A 15,259-nucleotide genomic window follows, 5' to 3' on the forward strand; every position below is an offset into this window, starting at 1 on the left:
CCGCTTCGCCCCTCGCCAGCATCCCGACCCTTCGTCCACCCCCTCCCCCCTCAGCAAAGCTAATTACACCCCGCAGAAACACAAATCTCCATGATTTAAAAAGTCACTCTTTTTCAGGGGTTTAACCTTGTTAGGGTCTAAGCCTGGCCTTCTTGTGCATCAGCTCTGTGAAGAATTCTCTGTTCCTGCAGACACTGGGACATAGACACACTTCTGTCTTTGCTCGTAGTCGTCCGCCTGTCAGAGGGTTCACTCGGAGTGTAATTAAGTGTGCGTGTGTGTGTGTGTGTGTGTGTGAGTGTGCATGTGTGTTATGCTTGAGTGTTTAGAGGTGGGGGGGGGTGAAGGAGCACACGCAAGTCTGTCCTCTGTAGGCCATCTGGGACTCTGACTAACTAATAGACTTCCTACATTCATCGAGCAGCGCTACTTGTACGTCTCAATCAGGGAGCTGTTGACCACAAACAGGCCCGTAATGACATTAGCCGGTTCTGGCTGTGTGAGGACAGCGTGTGGGTTGCCTGACGCCAGGAGGTCAGCCTGTTTCCTGGAGGCCTGCAGGGGCCCCGAAGGAGCCCACACGCGTGTTCTGGGTGTGTACAGAAACTACACTATTATCGACTGTCCCCTTTTCTAGTGCTGCAAAGTTATATTTTTTATTGTACAACAAACTTTATGCAGCTCTCAACATTTGATCCATCTTTAGTATTTAGTCATTTTCTTCAGAGGGGCACAAATATCTGAATTTGGTTTCTCTCATTATGAAGATGCATGTTATATTAAAATTGCACAACTTCATATTGACTTCAGATGTTAGGTTGATGGTGTTCAAATACAAATATTACGATGCACTATTCAGCGGTATTTTAATTTTCAGTTGTGATTAAATAGAAGGAAGGTTTATTTGCACAAAGAAGTAAAACTCCAGCAAAAGTATAGAATAACTTAATTTTTAGACCTGATTAAGGCCACAAGCCGAAACACGTTGGCCCAACGACATGAGGCAAAGAATGAATTAAAATAATCAGTTATAAGAGATTAAGATGAAAAAAGAATGGACCAGAAATACACTTTTAGTGCCGAAACACAGGAATACAATCACTAAATTTCGATAGCATTGAGTTGCTGAAGAAAAAGCAAGTAATAAACAATGATTAGTATTTTTTGGGAACTGTGTGAAAGTGTAAACTGCTCTTTAAGGTTGGACCATACAGAAAATCCATCAGTGTGACCACATGAGATAAGAATCAGGACACACAGCTTTGTCCTACTGTATGTGTGATCGTGATTGCGTGTTGTGGGTGCATTAAAAGAGCTTCAGCGTAGGTTGTAATGACACAAGCCGATGCTAAAACATTCGTGCCCGAACCTGTTCTGCAGAAGTTCAGGAGTTTGAAGACACCAGCCCGAGTCTAGCCTCACAAAGCCCTTCTCAGCCTTTTGACGGGCCTGAGTGACAGGTAATGAGGAGGCCGTAGGGGAGGAAGAGGAGCGAGGAGGAGGAAGGCTGCCCTGTCACCGGCTCTTGTTCGGCTGTTTCTACCTCACTTCTCCCTCTTTACATCACAAGAATGCAAATCTTTAAAGCCTCCACATCTGAGAAAAGGGAATCAGTGGAGATGGTGCAGGGATTTAAAAGCTGATCCTCCCTGTGTGAGTCACAGACAGTGACCCCCGCCATCCCCCCTCCCTCTCTCTCCCCCCTTTCTCTCTCTGTCTGAAGCTCTCCTGGTTCATTATTGTATTCAGACAGATGTATCTGTGCATTTTCTGTTTGTTTTTATTGTGTGTTAAAAGGGTGAGAGGCTGAACTTTGTTTTAGATGAAGCTCAAATCCAAGTCAAATAGAGCCCTGTGTCTGTGTGTTATTTATTACAGCTGTTTGCTCTCTAAAGGCCAGAGAGGGTCTGAATGAGTCTCTGGCACCGGGGCTCTACACTGGGCTGGCTTTCACTGCTTGGCGTGCTGCCGGCAGTCGTCCGTCCCTCCACATTTCCAATATTGACCGTCCCGCCTGCTTTTATCTCGCGTGTCCCGACCGTGTACTCTAAAGAGTTTTATCACCCTTGAGATAATGTTCTGCCTCCTTTATATTAAGGAGGAGGAAGGTTTTTGGGAGGAAGGAGAGACAGCTGGAGTCAAGAGGTGTGTGATCTGTTTCAACAACACAAGGGGGCAGTAGTGGCACCATGTATCATTTGAATTCTGCTCCACCAACTGCACAGCAGGGATTCTCATTCACGCTTTTAGTTTGTGTTAGCATGGGACACAGATGTTTCACAGAGTGACTTTTATTTTGTATATCAATTGACACACAGGACATGTTTTCTTAGAAATAAATGTCAATAACCACAAAGTGTTAAAAAGAAGAATAACAATGGATTTTCATTTTTTCAAAAGTGTATTAATTTTTTTAATTGTATTTTTCCAAATAATACAGTGATCTTTTCCTCGAATAATGATTTAGTTTTTCATTATTTATTGACTTATATGTTCTTTGCATCTTTGTTAGTTTTTTATATACATTATAATTCTATTAGTTTCATTGTTTGTTTGGGTTTTTTAAAGAGAGACGAAAGTGTGTTGAAACAACAATGGCGGCTCCTAAAGAAGTCAGCATTGATGCTGCAATAGCATCAGTTATATCAGAAGTGGAAAGTATTTCTTTATTGAAAGAAGAGCAGAGATCAACACTGAAGGTTCTCGCTCCTCTACCGACTCGCTTTGTCAAGAGTTTGATTAACAGATGGTTCATCCAATCAAGTGCAAACAGTTTATAATGAAACCTTCTCAGATGGTTTTATGTAACATATTGAAAACAGTTTATTCCTCCAACTTTTATTTTCTCTATTTCTTCTCTTCCAGGCCCACAATGGTCCACATCATCGTCCCTTATTGTGTCCACGGTTCTTGTCTCACATGAAGGCTCGTCCTGAGGACCTCAGACCTCCTTGCTTTCTGAGCTCCAAGTCCAGACCGCTGCCTCCATCTCAGGAGAAGATGGTGAAAACGCACACTCTCGCTGCCCCAAAGACGCAAACGCTGGACGGTGAGGCTTATCAACAAAACACCTGGTGCTTTCACACCATCGCAGCCCAAACAGGAGGAGGGCACTGCCTCCTTTGACTCCACAGCTCTGCTCATTAACAATTTTTCTCGCCTTTTCTTCCCCTCCTGGAGCAGTGGAGGTAGAGGCCACCAAACACGTCGTTAGCTCTTAATCTCTCTCTGTGGTTGTTTGGTTAAGTGCAAATCTCCTCTCTGGTGAGGAAGTGCCCACAGCGCCGCCCTCCTGGTGGTCTTCTGATGGGAGTGAAAGGCCCGGGGCCGGGAGACCTGCCGCTCCTTTCAGAGCCCGGCCTCTGATGTGAAGGCATTTTTTTCCCAGCACACACCTCAGCTCCACAGCAGGGCACTGCTTTCACCATGCTGGCGGTGTGTGTGTGTGTGGGTGTGTGTGTGTGTGTGTGTGTGTGTGTGCAGATAGCAGAGGAGGGGGGCATTTCTCAGCACCGGGGTCTAATACTAATTATTCTGCCATATGGTGGTTGGCTCCCTCACAATCGCCCTTAACCCTGCTCCCTGAAGAAACGTGCTGCGCCCTGCGCCGTGGCTTTGCACTCTGACACATGTCATTCACATGCACATCGGCACGCACAAAGCATACACATGCACCAGTTCACGTACACTGGTGTGTGTGTGTGTGTGTGTGTGTGTGTGCGTGTGTGTGTAACAGATGGGAATGGCAGGGCATTGTAAGAGGAGGCAGTGCAGAAATGTGCTCTCCAATGCGTTCTCTTTATCCCCCTGTGCTGACTCCTCTTGGCGGCAGACCCCCAGGAAACAAGAGCAGATTGTCTGACACCCTCCACCCCCCCTATCTCACACACACACACACACACACACACACACACACACACACACACACATTCACTCTCAGCGGTCAACAAAAAAATTGGAGAAGAGAGAAAGGAAGGGGTGTGCTGAGGCAAAGGGGGAAGAATGGAGGAGGTGAAAGGGAAATGGGCGGTGCTGGACGGAGTTGATGTTTGTGGAAGAGAATCTCAGAGTGATGAAAGGAAATGTTCAGAAGAACAAAGAGGATTTGGAGAAAGGGAGATAATGGGTGTTGTAGGAAGAGAGATGGATGTATAAAACATGCTGTAGAAATGAGTTGGGCTACGCACTCTCTGTAGCGTAAAAGTAGCCTAGTATTAAAAATGTATTTTATCATCAATCCGACATCTAATATACTGTATATATATATATATATATATATATATATATATATATATATATAAGATGTGCCTCTGGTCTTCTGTTTATTAGTATTTTCGATTATACAACGTTGAAAGGCTTCACCCATATGAACACATGTAAGCTGTTACGAGGTATTCATCACAGAGCCGTAGGGCTGTGTATTGGCAGGAATCTGGCGTTACAATACGTATCATGATACATGGGTTGGGATTCAATATAAACTGTAAGCAAAGCGATATGTATTGTGGTTTTTAATCTAAAGACCACCATATGCATCTTCTAATCTCAGTAAAAAAGTTTACTTTTGTTAATCGAATCAGAACAGTTGGATCTGCATTTATCACATCCAACATTATGTAACTACTTTTTGTGCAATCTGAGCTGTGAGTCCTTTGCATTTTAAACTATTAGATCAAATTCAATACAGTGAGTTTGAGAATCAATACAGTTTCACAAAACGTAATATTATTATTAACTTTATTTGAATATGGCCGAATGTTTTGTTTGTAACCACTCAACTTATCACAACCCTCTTCAAAACCGCAAAAACTGCCACTGATATTCCTCAAACACTTGTTTCAGGACACCTGTAACTGACACAGATATTCTGTCCTCGGGTCTGATTACTGTTGTGAATGTTGAGTTTGGAAAAAAGCAGCTGCTCCGGCCGGGCGATATCTCACTGCTTTTGTCAGCAGGCCGACCCACCCAGCAGGGAAACCTAACCAGTGGGCAATGAGAGTGTCACAAGCAGACACTGGAAGTTTAAAAAACTAAAATTACCTTCAGCATATTGGCGAGTGAAAAGTGACTTTTATAAGAATCTTACTCTTAACACCAAAATCGTTTCTTGGATGCATTTTGCCAAACCAATATTTACGACTCTCTGAATGAAATATGTTTTTTCTTCTTGTCTTTCTTGAAGGTTACTTCCATCTCAACCCAGACAGAAGAGGAAATGGTGTGCAGATGGCAGGAAGGCGCTCTGCTGTTGTTGTTCCCTGTCCTCCGCTCCCTGCTGCTGCTCCACCACCATCCACCGTGAATCCAGCACCTCCCCGCCAAAACACCCGTCACAGCGACTTTGAGAGACAACAAAGCAAGCCGAACACAGTGCCGGCATCTCCCTCCTGCGAGCAACCTGCTCTGGAGGGAGAGGCTGAAGTTCAGGAGACGGAGAGAGCACCACAACCTGCTGTGGTGTCCATCCCGGAGTCAGACTGGAAGCTGCATCCGGAACCGGCTGAACCAGAACTCTCACCGCCGCCGGCCTCCACAATCTCCCACGGGTCTCTCTCAGATTTTAGCCGTCCACCGTCAAGCCTGTTCAGCCGCAGCACTGACCTCGCCAGTGGCAGGAGCAGTGTCCTGTCTGGTGGTAAAAGTTCTAGATTACCTGCGGCCTCTTTCATATGTGCTTTTAAAACTTAATGATTGTGTTAAATGAGGCTACAGTCTAATTTTCCTCTGTGGTTTTGCAGCAGATATCAGAGACTCGGACCCCGAAGGCAGCGTTTGTTTCTCGCCGCTCCAGCCTTGTCCAGTGATGAAGTCACCTTCGGCTTCTTACCCTCCGGTGGGATCCAACCCTCGCCAATCTCCCACCAATGCTACGGCCACCCCTCCACTCTATGAACCGCTATTTGGCCAAATCAAACCCCTCTCCCCTCCCTTAAAGTCAGCTGTCCTTCCTCAATCAGATAAACCTCTGAGCAGGAGTGAAAGCGCTAAAATATCAAAGAATCTCCAACTGGATGCATCTGTAGATCCTGGTCTCCACCCATCCTTGGCCTCCGATCATGGCCTCGTTGCCCTTGCTTTCCCCTCTGCCACTTGGTCTTCCTGCCCGAGTCCACAGAGGACCACTCCTCATTCCTCAGGGTCAGGACCAAAGCTGACCCCTTCTGCATCAGTGACTCGGCTGGAGTCTCATCGCTGGTCTGTCCTGCCTCCCATCTCCCCTGTCAGAGGTGAGAAATGAGCTCTGCCGGCCGCATATGTCTCGTTCACAGCCACCTCCCTGCCCGGCACTACGCTCCTGCCCGTGTTCTTAGGGGCCCGATTGTCCTGAACATGGCTGGACATCCACCCGTAGACAAAGAGACTGGGCCAGACAGAGAATTCAAAGCCTGCTTCCATAGTGAGGCGTTATGATGCTCCTGCCCCCACCAACACATTGTGAAAGCATTGCTGTCAGCCTGTTTTTCCCACCTCCTCCCACCCCGTAATAAATAACGCAGAAAGCTTTTCTTTTTCTTCTAAATCAGCAATAGAAAGGAGGGCTTTTGATGAAAAGCTGGTACCGTTTGATTCTCTCTTCAAAGGCGTGAGGCCCCAACAATAGAAGTCGGGGTGCCTACCTCGTGTGCCGTGCCTCTCAGCCTCGGCTCCCCCGTGCCTCCACTATTCTCTGGGCTCTGAGAGAGAGACGTGAGGCCGATGGTCATAAATCCACACTGACCACCGCTCGCTGACGGCAGAACACTGAGGAGGCACGCCACAATAGAATACCTCCGCAGCTTTCCTGCGGACGCTAATTTACCGTTCCCAATGGGGATAAAGGACGGGGCCACTGACATCTGACTCCTCCTGGAACTTTATGAAAGAAAGCAAACAATGTGGAAATTGTGTAGGGATTTTCTCTTTTCTATCAGAGACATCTACTGTTCCCTGTGTGGTGCTGTACTGCGGGGGGGCCCATGCTGTATCGGAGCACGCTGTTCTCTTCACGGCAGACACAGAGCGAGTGTCACTGGTTCATTTATTTCACTGCAGATGGAGGCAACTCAAGCTCAATGCGGCTTCAATGTGGCAGCGTGTAAAGCGTAAAGGATAATTCTGGTTTATTGTAACTTGGGTCTACTTTCATAGTTTTGTCCGTCACTTCTAATTATTAAGATGACAACGCTGCTACTGTGAAGTCTGACAGGGAAAGAAACACAACAACCACAGGACAGTTCATCCTGATCATCTAAAGCACTTTATTTGGAGGTTAAACCAAAAGTGAGAACACCAGAAATGTCAGTAGAAGTCCAGCATCGCACAGGAATTTGTGCACAGCTACAACATGTAGAGTTGAACCAGACAGTTGGTCTGTCAACTGTGACAGTCACTTTGTTTTTTCCCTGTACTTCTGCGTGCAGTGTTGTTGCATCTAAGAGTTTGGCTGTAACGTTAGTATATGCAGCATCCAGCATTAAAAGTGAGCTGTAAAGGCGTGTGGATGATTGACTCAGTCCCTAGAGGCCTGAAGCCCCGCCCTCACTGCTGCACACAGCGCTTTCGCCTTTTTATTTTAAGTTTATTAATATTGAACGCCCAAATTGCACCAAATTCGACACTCCCTTGGGTCCCTTTTTGCACAGGATGAGGAGTGTAGATTTTGTCTCTCATCACTTGCACATTGAAATTGCTTCAGGAACAGATTTCTTTCCTTTAGTCTTGTTTTTTCTTGTCTCGCCCAAAATGATGAGATAATCTTTAAGACGTTTTGTAGAGGGTTATAAGTGCTTCCTTGGAAAAGTATGTGGGAGAAAAATGTGGTGGTTTTTAGTGGTAGATGAGTTTCTGCAGCAGCAGATTACATTCAACCATGTGAGGTATACATAGTGTATCCAACTGATGGGAGACTTCTCATCTCCGTCAGCCCTTTCTGACCCCCAGCATGTTTTTTCAGACCCCCTACCATCCACAGCGTGACCCTGAGCTGACCCATTTTGAGCAACATCTCCAGAGTGTAACTGTCCTTGACAATGAAGCGGGGCACTGTCCTGTCCTGCCCTGGCCTCTCCACTCTGAGCTCTTATACCACCGGCACTGTGACCGGGAAAAGAGGGCCGCAGGCACACAGAGAAGGCCTTGTCTGCCTCTTACTCTTATCAAACTCACTGACACCCCCCCCTCACCCCCTCACACCGCCACCTTTAACCTCCCCGAAAAACTCACCCTGACTCAGTGCAGCCCTCCGCGTCTGCTGAGAATGACAGCTGAGTTGACAGCAGCAATATGCTTTGAAGTGTCAAGTCAAGTCCCTCCATTGTCTCTCTGAGCGGAGCGCCGCGCTGCTCAAGTGCACAATAGTGCAGCGATGTGTGCGTGTGGTTGTTCACATACTTGACTGTGTGAGTGTGGCTCCATGTGTACATTTAAACTTGTCCATGTGGGCAGACACCAAGGAGCTGAGTTAGCCTTTTTCCTTTTAGAGCCTCCGTATATATTATCCTTTTGTCCGGGGCCAAGCTGTTCTGCATTTCTAATGTGAGAAAAGCCTCGACAAGCCTCTTTCAGGACGACGACAAAACACACCACCCGGTGAAACTGTTTCTCCCGCTAATCCTCTGATTCCTAAACCAGAGCGAAACACTTTTGTTTTGATGGTTTGAGAGGAGATAAGTAATTAGTGATTTTTTTCACCATTCCTTTAAGTGAGGTCTTTGGTAGTTAAATCTTAAAGGAAGCGTTTTTTGTCCCGTGTTTGTTTATTGAAGGTGAGATGAGAACACTTTCGCCACAGAGGTCAAACTGTAACGCCGTACTCGGGCCCGAGGGGCTTCACTCATGGAGGTCCCGGCTCGTGTTGGGAGTTTTCCACCTGTCAGAGTGTAAAACCTGGAAGGGACAGGCTCTAACTAAACCCACAACAACATCCAGCCAAGATTCATGGTCCGATAGCTGCACAAGAAAATGTCCTCCGGGAGCTTTCCTTTAGCCGTCGGCTCCTCTGGTGTTCTTTATTTATTTTCATCTCAACAGTTATCAATCCAATCCACACCCCTGAGATTTACTGAAATCAAAACAAGCGGATGAAATGCCATTCGATTCAAAAAATATTAAGAAAATTATTATTGTTCTTATGTTCTTTTGCTTTAAGTGTGTTGCTAAACAAATTATTCCATTAATAAACCAAAACAAATCTGCCAATGGCATAAGCAAAAGTCTTTGAAATAAACAAAGCCATCTCGTTTTCTCTTACAGGAATAGTTTAACATTTTTAATCAAGATTTAATCATCCTAAATGAAGATAATGTGACGTTCCTTAATTGACCCTTTTGCAGCAGGCTCATGGAGTTGTTTATTGTTTATACACCTTTCATCTGTTTACTATTATTTCCTAATGAATCAACCCACTGTGCCCACGTGTGTCATTAAAGTAACATCTAATCCTCATCATCATAACCCAACACACCCACTCTGTGCTGCTTGCAGGACGCTGTGGCACCGCAGCATCACGCTACTCAGAGCTCAGCTGCAGTCAGTCCCACGTGTTTGATGAACTGGATGCCATCGCCCCTCGGTCCCCTTCCTGTCCGTCTCTGGACCAGCTATCGGACTCATCCGGTCGCCCTTCACCCGACAGAGGTACCCTACACACACACAATTTTAATGTGTCCAATACTTTGGTATATAACCGAATACCTGAAAAGTGAATGACATTCCCAGCAGCCTCAGCTGTGCTTTGCTCGTAGTCTAGTTTGGTCCTAATTAGCAAACGTTAGCATGCTAACACGGTACACTATGATGATGTTCATGGTGAACATCATTTTCCATTATTTGATCAATTATTTTGTCTATGAAATGTCACAAAATGAAGAAAAGGTCCCATGGTTTCAAAGTGCACACGAGAGTAACATCTTAAAATAGCTTGTTTTGTCCGACCAACAGACAACATTTCAATTTTCAGGGATCTAACCAAAGACCCATTGATTTCGAGACGAGGGAACCAGAAGCTGTAACTGCCACCATCGTGTTGTGCTCAATGTTTGTTTGTTTGTTTGTTTGTTTCCATCTCTCTCTGGCTCCCAGTTACGTCTCAATTAGACATTAGACATGCTCTCCTTCCTCTGTGACTTCGGCCTTGTTACAGATGGGGATGGGCTTATCTGAGCGCTCACCGTGTCAGGTCTTTTGTGTCAGCAAATGTTGCCCAACAAAAGCAGAGTAAATGTGATGTGTGTGTGTGTGTGTGTATGTGTGTGTGTGTGTGTGTGTGTGTGTGTGTGCATGCCTGTGATAGATACCATGTGTAAATGTGTGTGTGTGTGTGTCCTGGAGGTGGTTCAGTGAGCTGCTGAGAGAGACATTAGCCAATGAAGACTTCCTCCACCTCCCTCATAGCCCTCTAATCCCCGACAAGGTGTTTAACCTGCTTGTTTGACCCGAACCTCCATCTGACCCTGACGGCCTTTGCCCCGAGGATGTGGAAGGATCAGTTTGACCGCTGCCATAGTGACCGCAGCGTGATAAAAATCAGCTCGGGGCTCAAGCCCAACGTGAGCTAATGCTCCAGACTGATTTTTATCAGAGACTGACATGAAGCACCATTTACATTTGTATAGAATGGGGCAGATTTAAAGCTCCACTGAGCAGGATTTTTATTGTACAAATAGAGATATGTTATCAGCCTCAATCACAGAGGGGCTAATACATGTGGGGACCCAGGCCCAGCCTGTGCGTACAGAAAGGAATAGGCACTAAATCATTTGTATGCGCAGCCCAAATTAACACAGCTTTGTCAGGATTCAAATGCTGCGTCCAGAACCCTGAAAGATTTGACTTTTAAACAATTTGATTTTGAGGATGTGTGACTTGTATTTCACAGCTCTGAGGCCTCTTTACAGAAAGGTCATGAGTCTGAAATCTTATCTCCGTTTAGGATGACATTTAGAGTTGTTGTATTACAGAAACATATTTCCTATAAATGCATTTATCTTTCTATAAGAATCTAGTTATTACAGAACCGTCCTAATCTTAAATTCAAAATAACTGACAGAACTGGAAGCAGCTTTGATGCTCGGTCTTTATGGCAATGACATTGAAGATGGGGAACAATATGATCACCGAACTGTAATGATTGAAAGGCTACTCAAACCCGATAATGGCGCTTTAAATCTGCTGGTCCATGTATTAACGGGTATATCAAGTGCCACGACGATTCATTTTGAATTTGATCGACGTACTACGTCATGTTCTGGAGAGGCCTACGAGGAGGCAGGACTCTGCCAGGGGTCGTGCACACAAGGAGAAGAGATACGGGCATGACAGGACGAGTGCTGATTGAAGAATCTTATTCACAGTTATAGTCCGGATTTCTCAAGTTAAGATAAGATAGGAGCTCTGAGAACGGATAGGACTCAGCCATGATCGGACAAGTAGTCAGGATTTCTTCCTATAATGAGACTGCAGGTATTTAACTCAATGACTTTCCTTTTTTCCCCAAACTTAATCTGGCCAAAGTATAAAGCATTTAAATAAGAAGTATGTCTGCTGTCTTTCTCACTCTGACTGGGTGGTAACCAGTGCGTCCAACACCTTAATCACGAGATTACTCATTTGTTATCTACCACTGTGAGTGTCTTTCGTGCGGCTACTTTTGGCTAATGATGGACTAATACCCCGGCCTAACTGAAAGTGTGTCCCGCCACGTTATGTCACGCTCTCGGTTATCCCAGGGATTTCCTCTCAACGACTCCTTAATTTATCAGCCGAGGCAACAGTTCCTTTTTTTCGTACCTGAGGGGATTACTTTACCAAACGTCAGCACACAGACGGACACATGTGAGACGTCCCAACGGAAAACACTTACAGGAGAGAGAGAGAGAGAGAGAGAGAGAGAGAGTGCATGTGTGTGTGTGTGTGTGTGTGTGTGTGTGTGTTTAGTGGGGTACCTGTAGCAGAGCGTGTTGTGTGAAATCCCCTCGGAGAGGAATGGCAGCTCCACACCCAGCCAGCGTGGGCTGGAGATTTGCATGGGCCCCGAGCCACACTGTCACTGATCCGCTTTTAATTGGGTGTGACGATGAGAACTTTGCAGCCTGAGGGAGGAGGAGAGGGGGGGGGAGTTGCTCTGGGGTGGGGGTGTTTTTGGGCTCCGTGTAAAGAAGGCAGTGTAGTTTACAGTATATTCATAATCCAGTTCAACAAGTCATTGGGTGTAATTATCTTCAAAGGTCAACGGTTGATGATGTTCTTCCTTTTAACACAGGACTTGTTGTACTTTGAAAAACACGTTTACATTTTCATAATTGCTTCAAGTGTTTTATTTCACCTTTTTAACCATGCATTTTCTCTAGGGATGCAAATATCTGTTTGTCATTTGGTCGGTCAGTCTGAACTGAAATATCTTTTAAATGGATTTTTGCACAGACATTTATGATACCAAGAGGCTGAATCCTCTTGACTTTGGTGATCCTCTGAATTCTCCTCCATAAGGTTGATATTTGTGGTTTCAGATATCTTGCCATGGGATTTGGTACACACATCCATGTTCCCTCTCTGGATGAATTGCATTAAATTTGGTGATCCCTAATCTTTTTATTTAGTGCAAAATGAGTTTCCTCTGTAGGGTGGAAGGAGCTCAGACATGTGGAGTTAGTTCGGAGTAGAAGAAAAGAGAGAAGAAGCCAGTTAAGTTGATCAGGATGCCTTCCGATGCATCCAACTGGCAGGAGACACTTGTGTAGACCCAGAACACGCTCTATATCTCCCCCGTCTCCCCCAGCAGGAGCTGGAAGACGTTGCTGGGGAGCTGGATGTCTCGTCTACCTTGCGGCCCCGGATAAGTGGCAGAAAATGGATGGATGGATTTTATGTCTGAATATAAGATGTGATAAGTTGTTTGTCTGCTTATTGTTAGCAGCTGCTTTGCAGACCCATCCGTGGTCTGTTTAGATACCAAAATTATTCACCTACACAAAAGCAAACCCGTTTGACAGAAGTCACATCGGTATTCGTTATGTGCTGCAGCGCCGCGGGATGTTTTTTTCTTATTTCAGACTTCGTTGTCTCCCCCTGCAGAGCTGTCTCCCGGCCTGGCGGCGCTGACAGTGGGCTGTGACTCCGGGAATCTGGGCTCCCTGTCCCGGGTTCACCTGCTCCTCCTGGACCGACCGCAGCCCGAGACCATGCCGAGTCTATTCGGTCCGGAAGAGGAGCTCTCACCGGTGCCGGACTGGTCTGATTTCATGATGCAGTACGATCCAGGAGGTATACATAGATATATTTAGAGCAGTAATAATGTTTAAATGAAAGCCCATTTTCTCTGAAAAGTGATCAAGTATCAAATCCAGCAATAAATTCCACCAAAACACAATAAAAGAAATACAATATAACACTAAAAGCCACAATTTTGACTGTGAAAATTCATTGGAAACCTAATTCAAGGTCCACTAACTCGATTTTTTTAGGCGCATTCGACCTGCGGAAAACCAGAAATATATTTTTATCAAAATAAAATCAACACATTTCCCATTACACATTTAACAACTCTGATAATAAAACATCTCCATGCAAACCAATATCCATTTCCTCAGTAAGACGAAGGGTTTGCTGTCAAATTTGAAGACTTAATATAAATTGAGAGAAAGTGATGTCGATAGAAATATTGAGGGAAGGCCACATCAACACAGTTTAATACCAGGATCAAACACAATCCAGCCAAAACATCCAGATGCAGCTTATTAATGCCAGCAGCCAAAAGAGGAAGTTCCCGCTCCAATTAGTCAACATCAAGTTCCCTTTCTAACTTTTGAAACTTCTTAATTATTAATATAATCAAAAATGATCTGTTATTAAGCATCTGTGATTTGTGGTCATGTGAAATCATTGCTTGTGATTGTTGTTGATTATTGTGAGTGTATTTTTAATGCCCATTGTGGCTGACAAGCAATCTCAGTATTTAGTCAGAGCAGGAGGCTTATACTTTATAAGCCTCCTGCTCTGACTAAATCTTTCTGACAGTTTGAATGAGATCGTTAGATAAGCAAAAACCGTCACTTTAATAACAGGGAGCAGTCAAACAGGTGTGTGTGTGTGTGCGTGTGTGAGGTTAAAACACACATGACCAATCAGCGGGGGAAACACATCGCTGTAGGTGTGTTTTCTCCGTCCGTGGTCGGCCTTGAGAGTCAGCGATGCCTTTATGGCGCTCGAGCGGCTTTTATTTTAATGAGCTGTGATACCGCCTCTCATCTTCTCCCAGGCATGCCGCTGCGAGTGCTTAACTGCTTTCCCCCCCCCTCCTGTCAGAGGAAAAGGTTTATAGGGGTATCAGGACGTGCCATATTAGTAAAGATCAAACCGCTAGAGTGGATCATTAACCGGGAAAGTCCGACTAAGATAGCTGGAGACACTAAGCACTGCATGCATAGCAATGGATAAGAAACTGAGACGAGGGTGTGCAGAGAAGCCATTCAGTCTAGCGCCTGTTGTTTATAGTCTGATAACGCTTCGGGGCGAGAGATAAACACTGCCGACGTTTAAAGATTCAGTTCAGCTAATTATAAAAGAACATCTTTCACTTAACTTTAGTGGTAGGCAGATAGTTTAGGGTTTATTTGTCCAGGTATGGAGATATATGTCGCTGAGATTGTTGTCTCTATCCCAATACGACACACCCCAATGCCCCCACGATTCTGTCATCGGAAAGGTGTGCAGGGGGGGGGGGGGTTCAGATGCTGTTTGACAGGTTGAGGCATTCTGACACTTTTAAGCAACAATCTCTGCAAATATCGGCTCGGCCACATCAATTAAAACCAGTGTGAAAGAAAATAGTGTTCCATTTTGGTGCAATCTCACAGGTCATAGTTGATCTTTCTTCAACTCTGACCTGCACATGTGTTATTGTTTGACCAATAGAAACAGTGAAATACTGAAATCCTTGTTTCAGTGATGTGCCATCAGTTGATACCTGATTCTCTTACAGTGACACGTTTGTTGCACTGAAGGCAAAAGGTGCCGGTATGCTTTGAACGAACAGCGTCTGATGCACCCTCTCCCGAGTTATCATGTCTCTTCCCGCTCTATGTCGGCAGCTCTTTGCTCTGCCTTCTGTTGTGTGGTCATTCACAACAGATGCACACTATCGTCTTTAGACTTGATCGGATGACACTCAGTGCAAGCTAATTTGTTTCAAGTATATGTGACCGTAGCTTCACTCAGGATAATCCACAGACCTCAACTGTGAACAATTTTCATTGGCACCACTTTCTCCTGAACGAGTCTG

The 15,259-nt window shown here is 45.2% G+C and overlaps 1 protein-coding gene across 1 annotated transcript in view; it reads left to right on the forward strand.

Annotated features, from left to right (window-relative positions):
• LOC116390052 (histone-lysine N-methyltransferase 2D) overlaps positions 1–15,259 on the forward strand; it is a 41,196-nt gene that overhangs the window by 6,314 nt on the left and 19,623 nt on the right. Inside the window, exons 2-6 of the mRNA XM_031859294.1 lie at positions 2,926–3,049; positions 5,186–5,638; positions 5,742–6,230; positions 9,466–9,618; positions 13,054–13,242. Of these exons, the coding sequence (XP_031715154.1) occupies positions 2,926–3,049; positions 5,186–5,638; positions 5,742–6,230; positions 9,466–9,618; positions 13,054–13,242 (1,408 nt within the window). The remainder of the gene's footprint in view (positions 1–2,925; positions 3,050–5,185; positions 5,639–5,741; positions 6,231–9,465; positions 9,619–13,053; positions 13,243–15,259) is intronic.

This window comes from Anarrhichthys ocellatus, unplaced genomic scaffold, assembly GCF_004355925.1.
Source record: "Anarrhichthys ocellatus isolate YVR2014 unplaced genomic scaffold, GSC_Weel_1.0 scaffold21, whole genome shotgun sequence".
NCBI lineage: Eukaryota > Metazoa > Chordata > Actinopteri > Perciformes > Anarhichadidae > Anarrhichthys > Anarrhichthys ocellatus.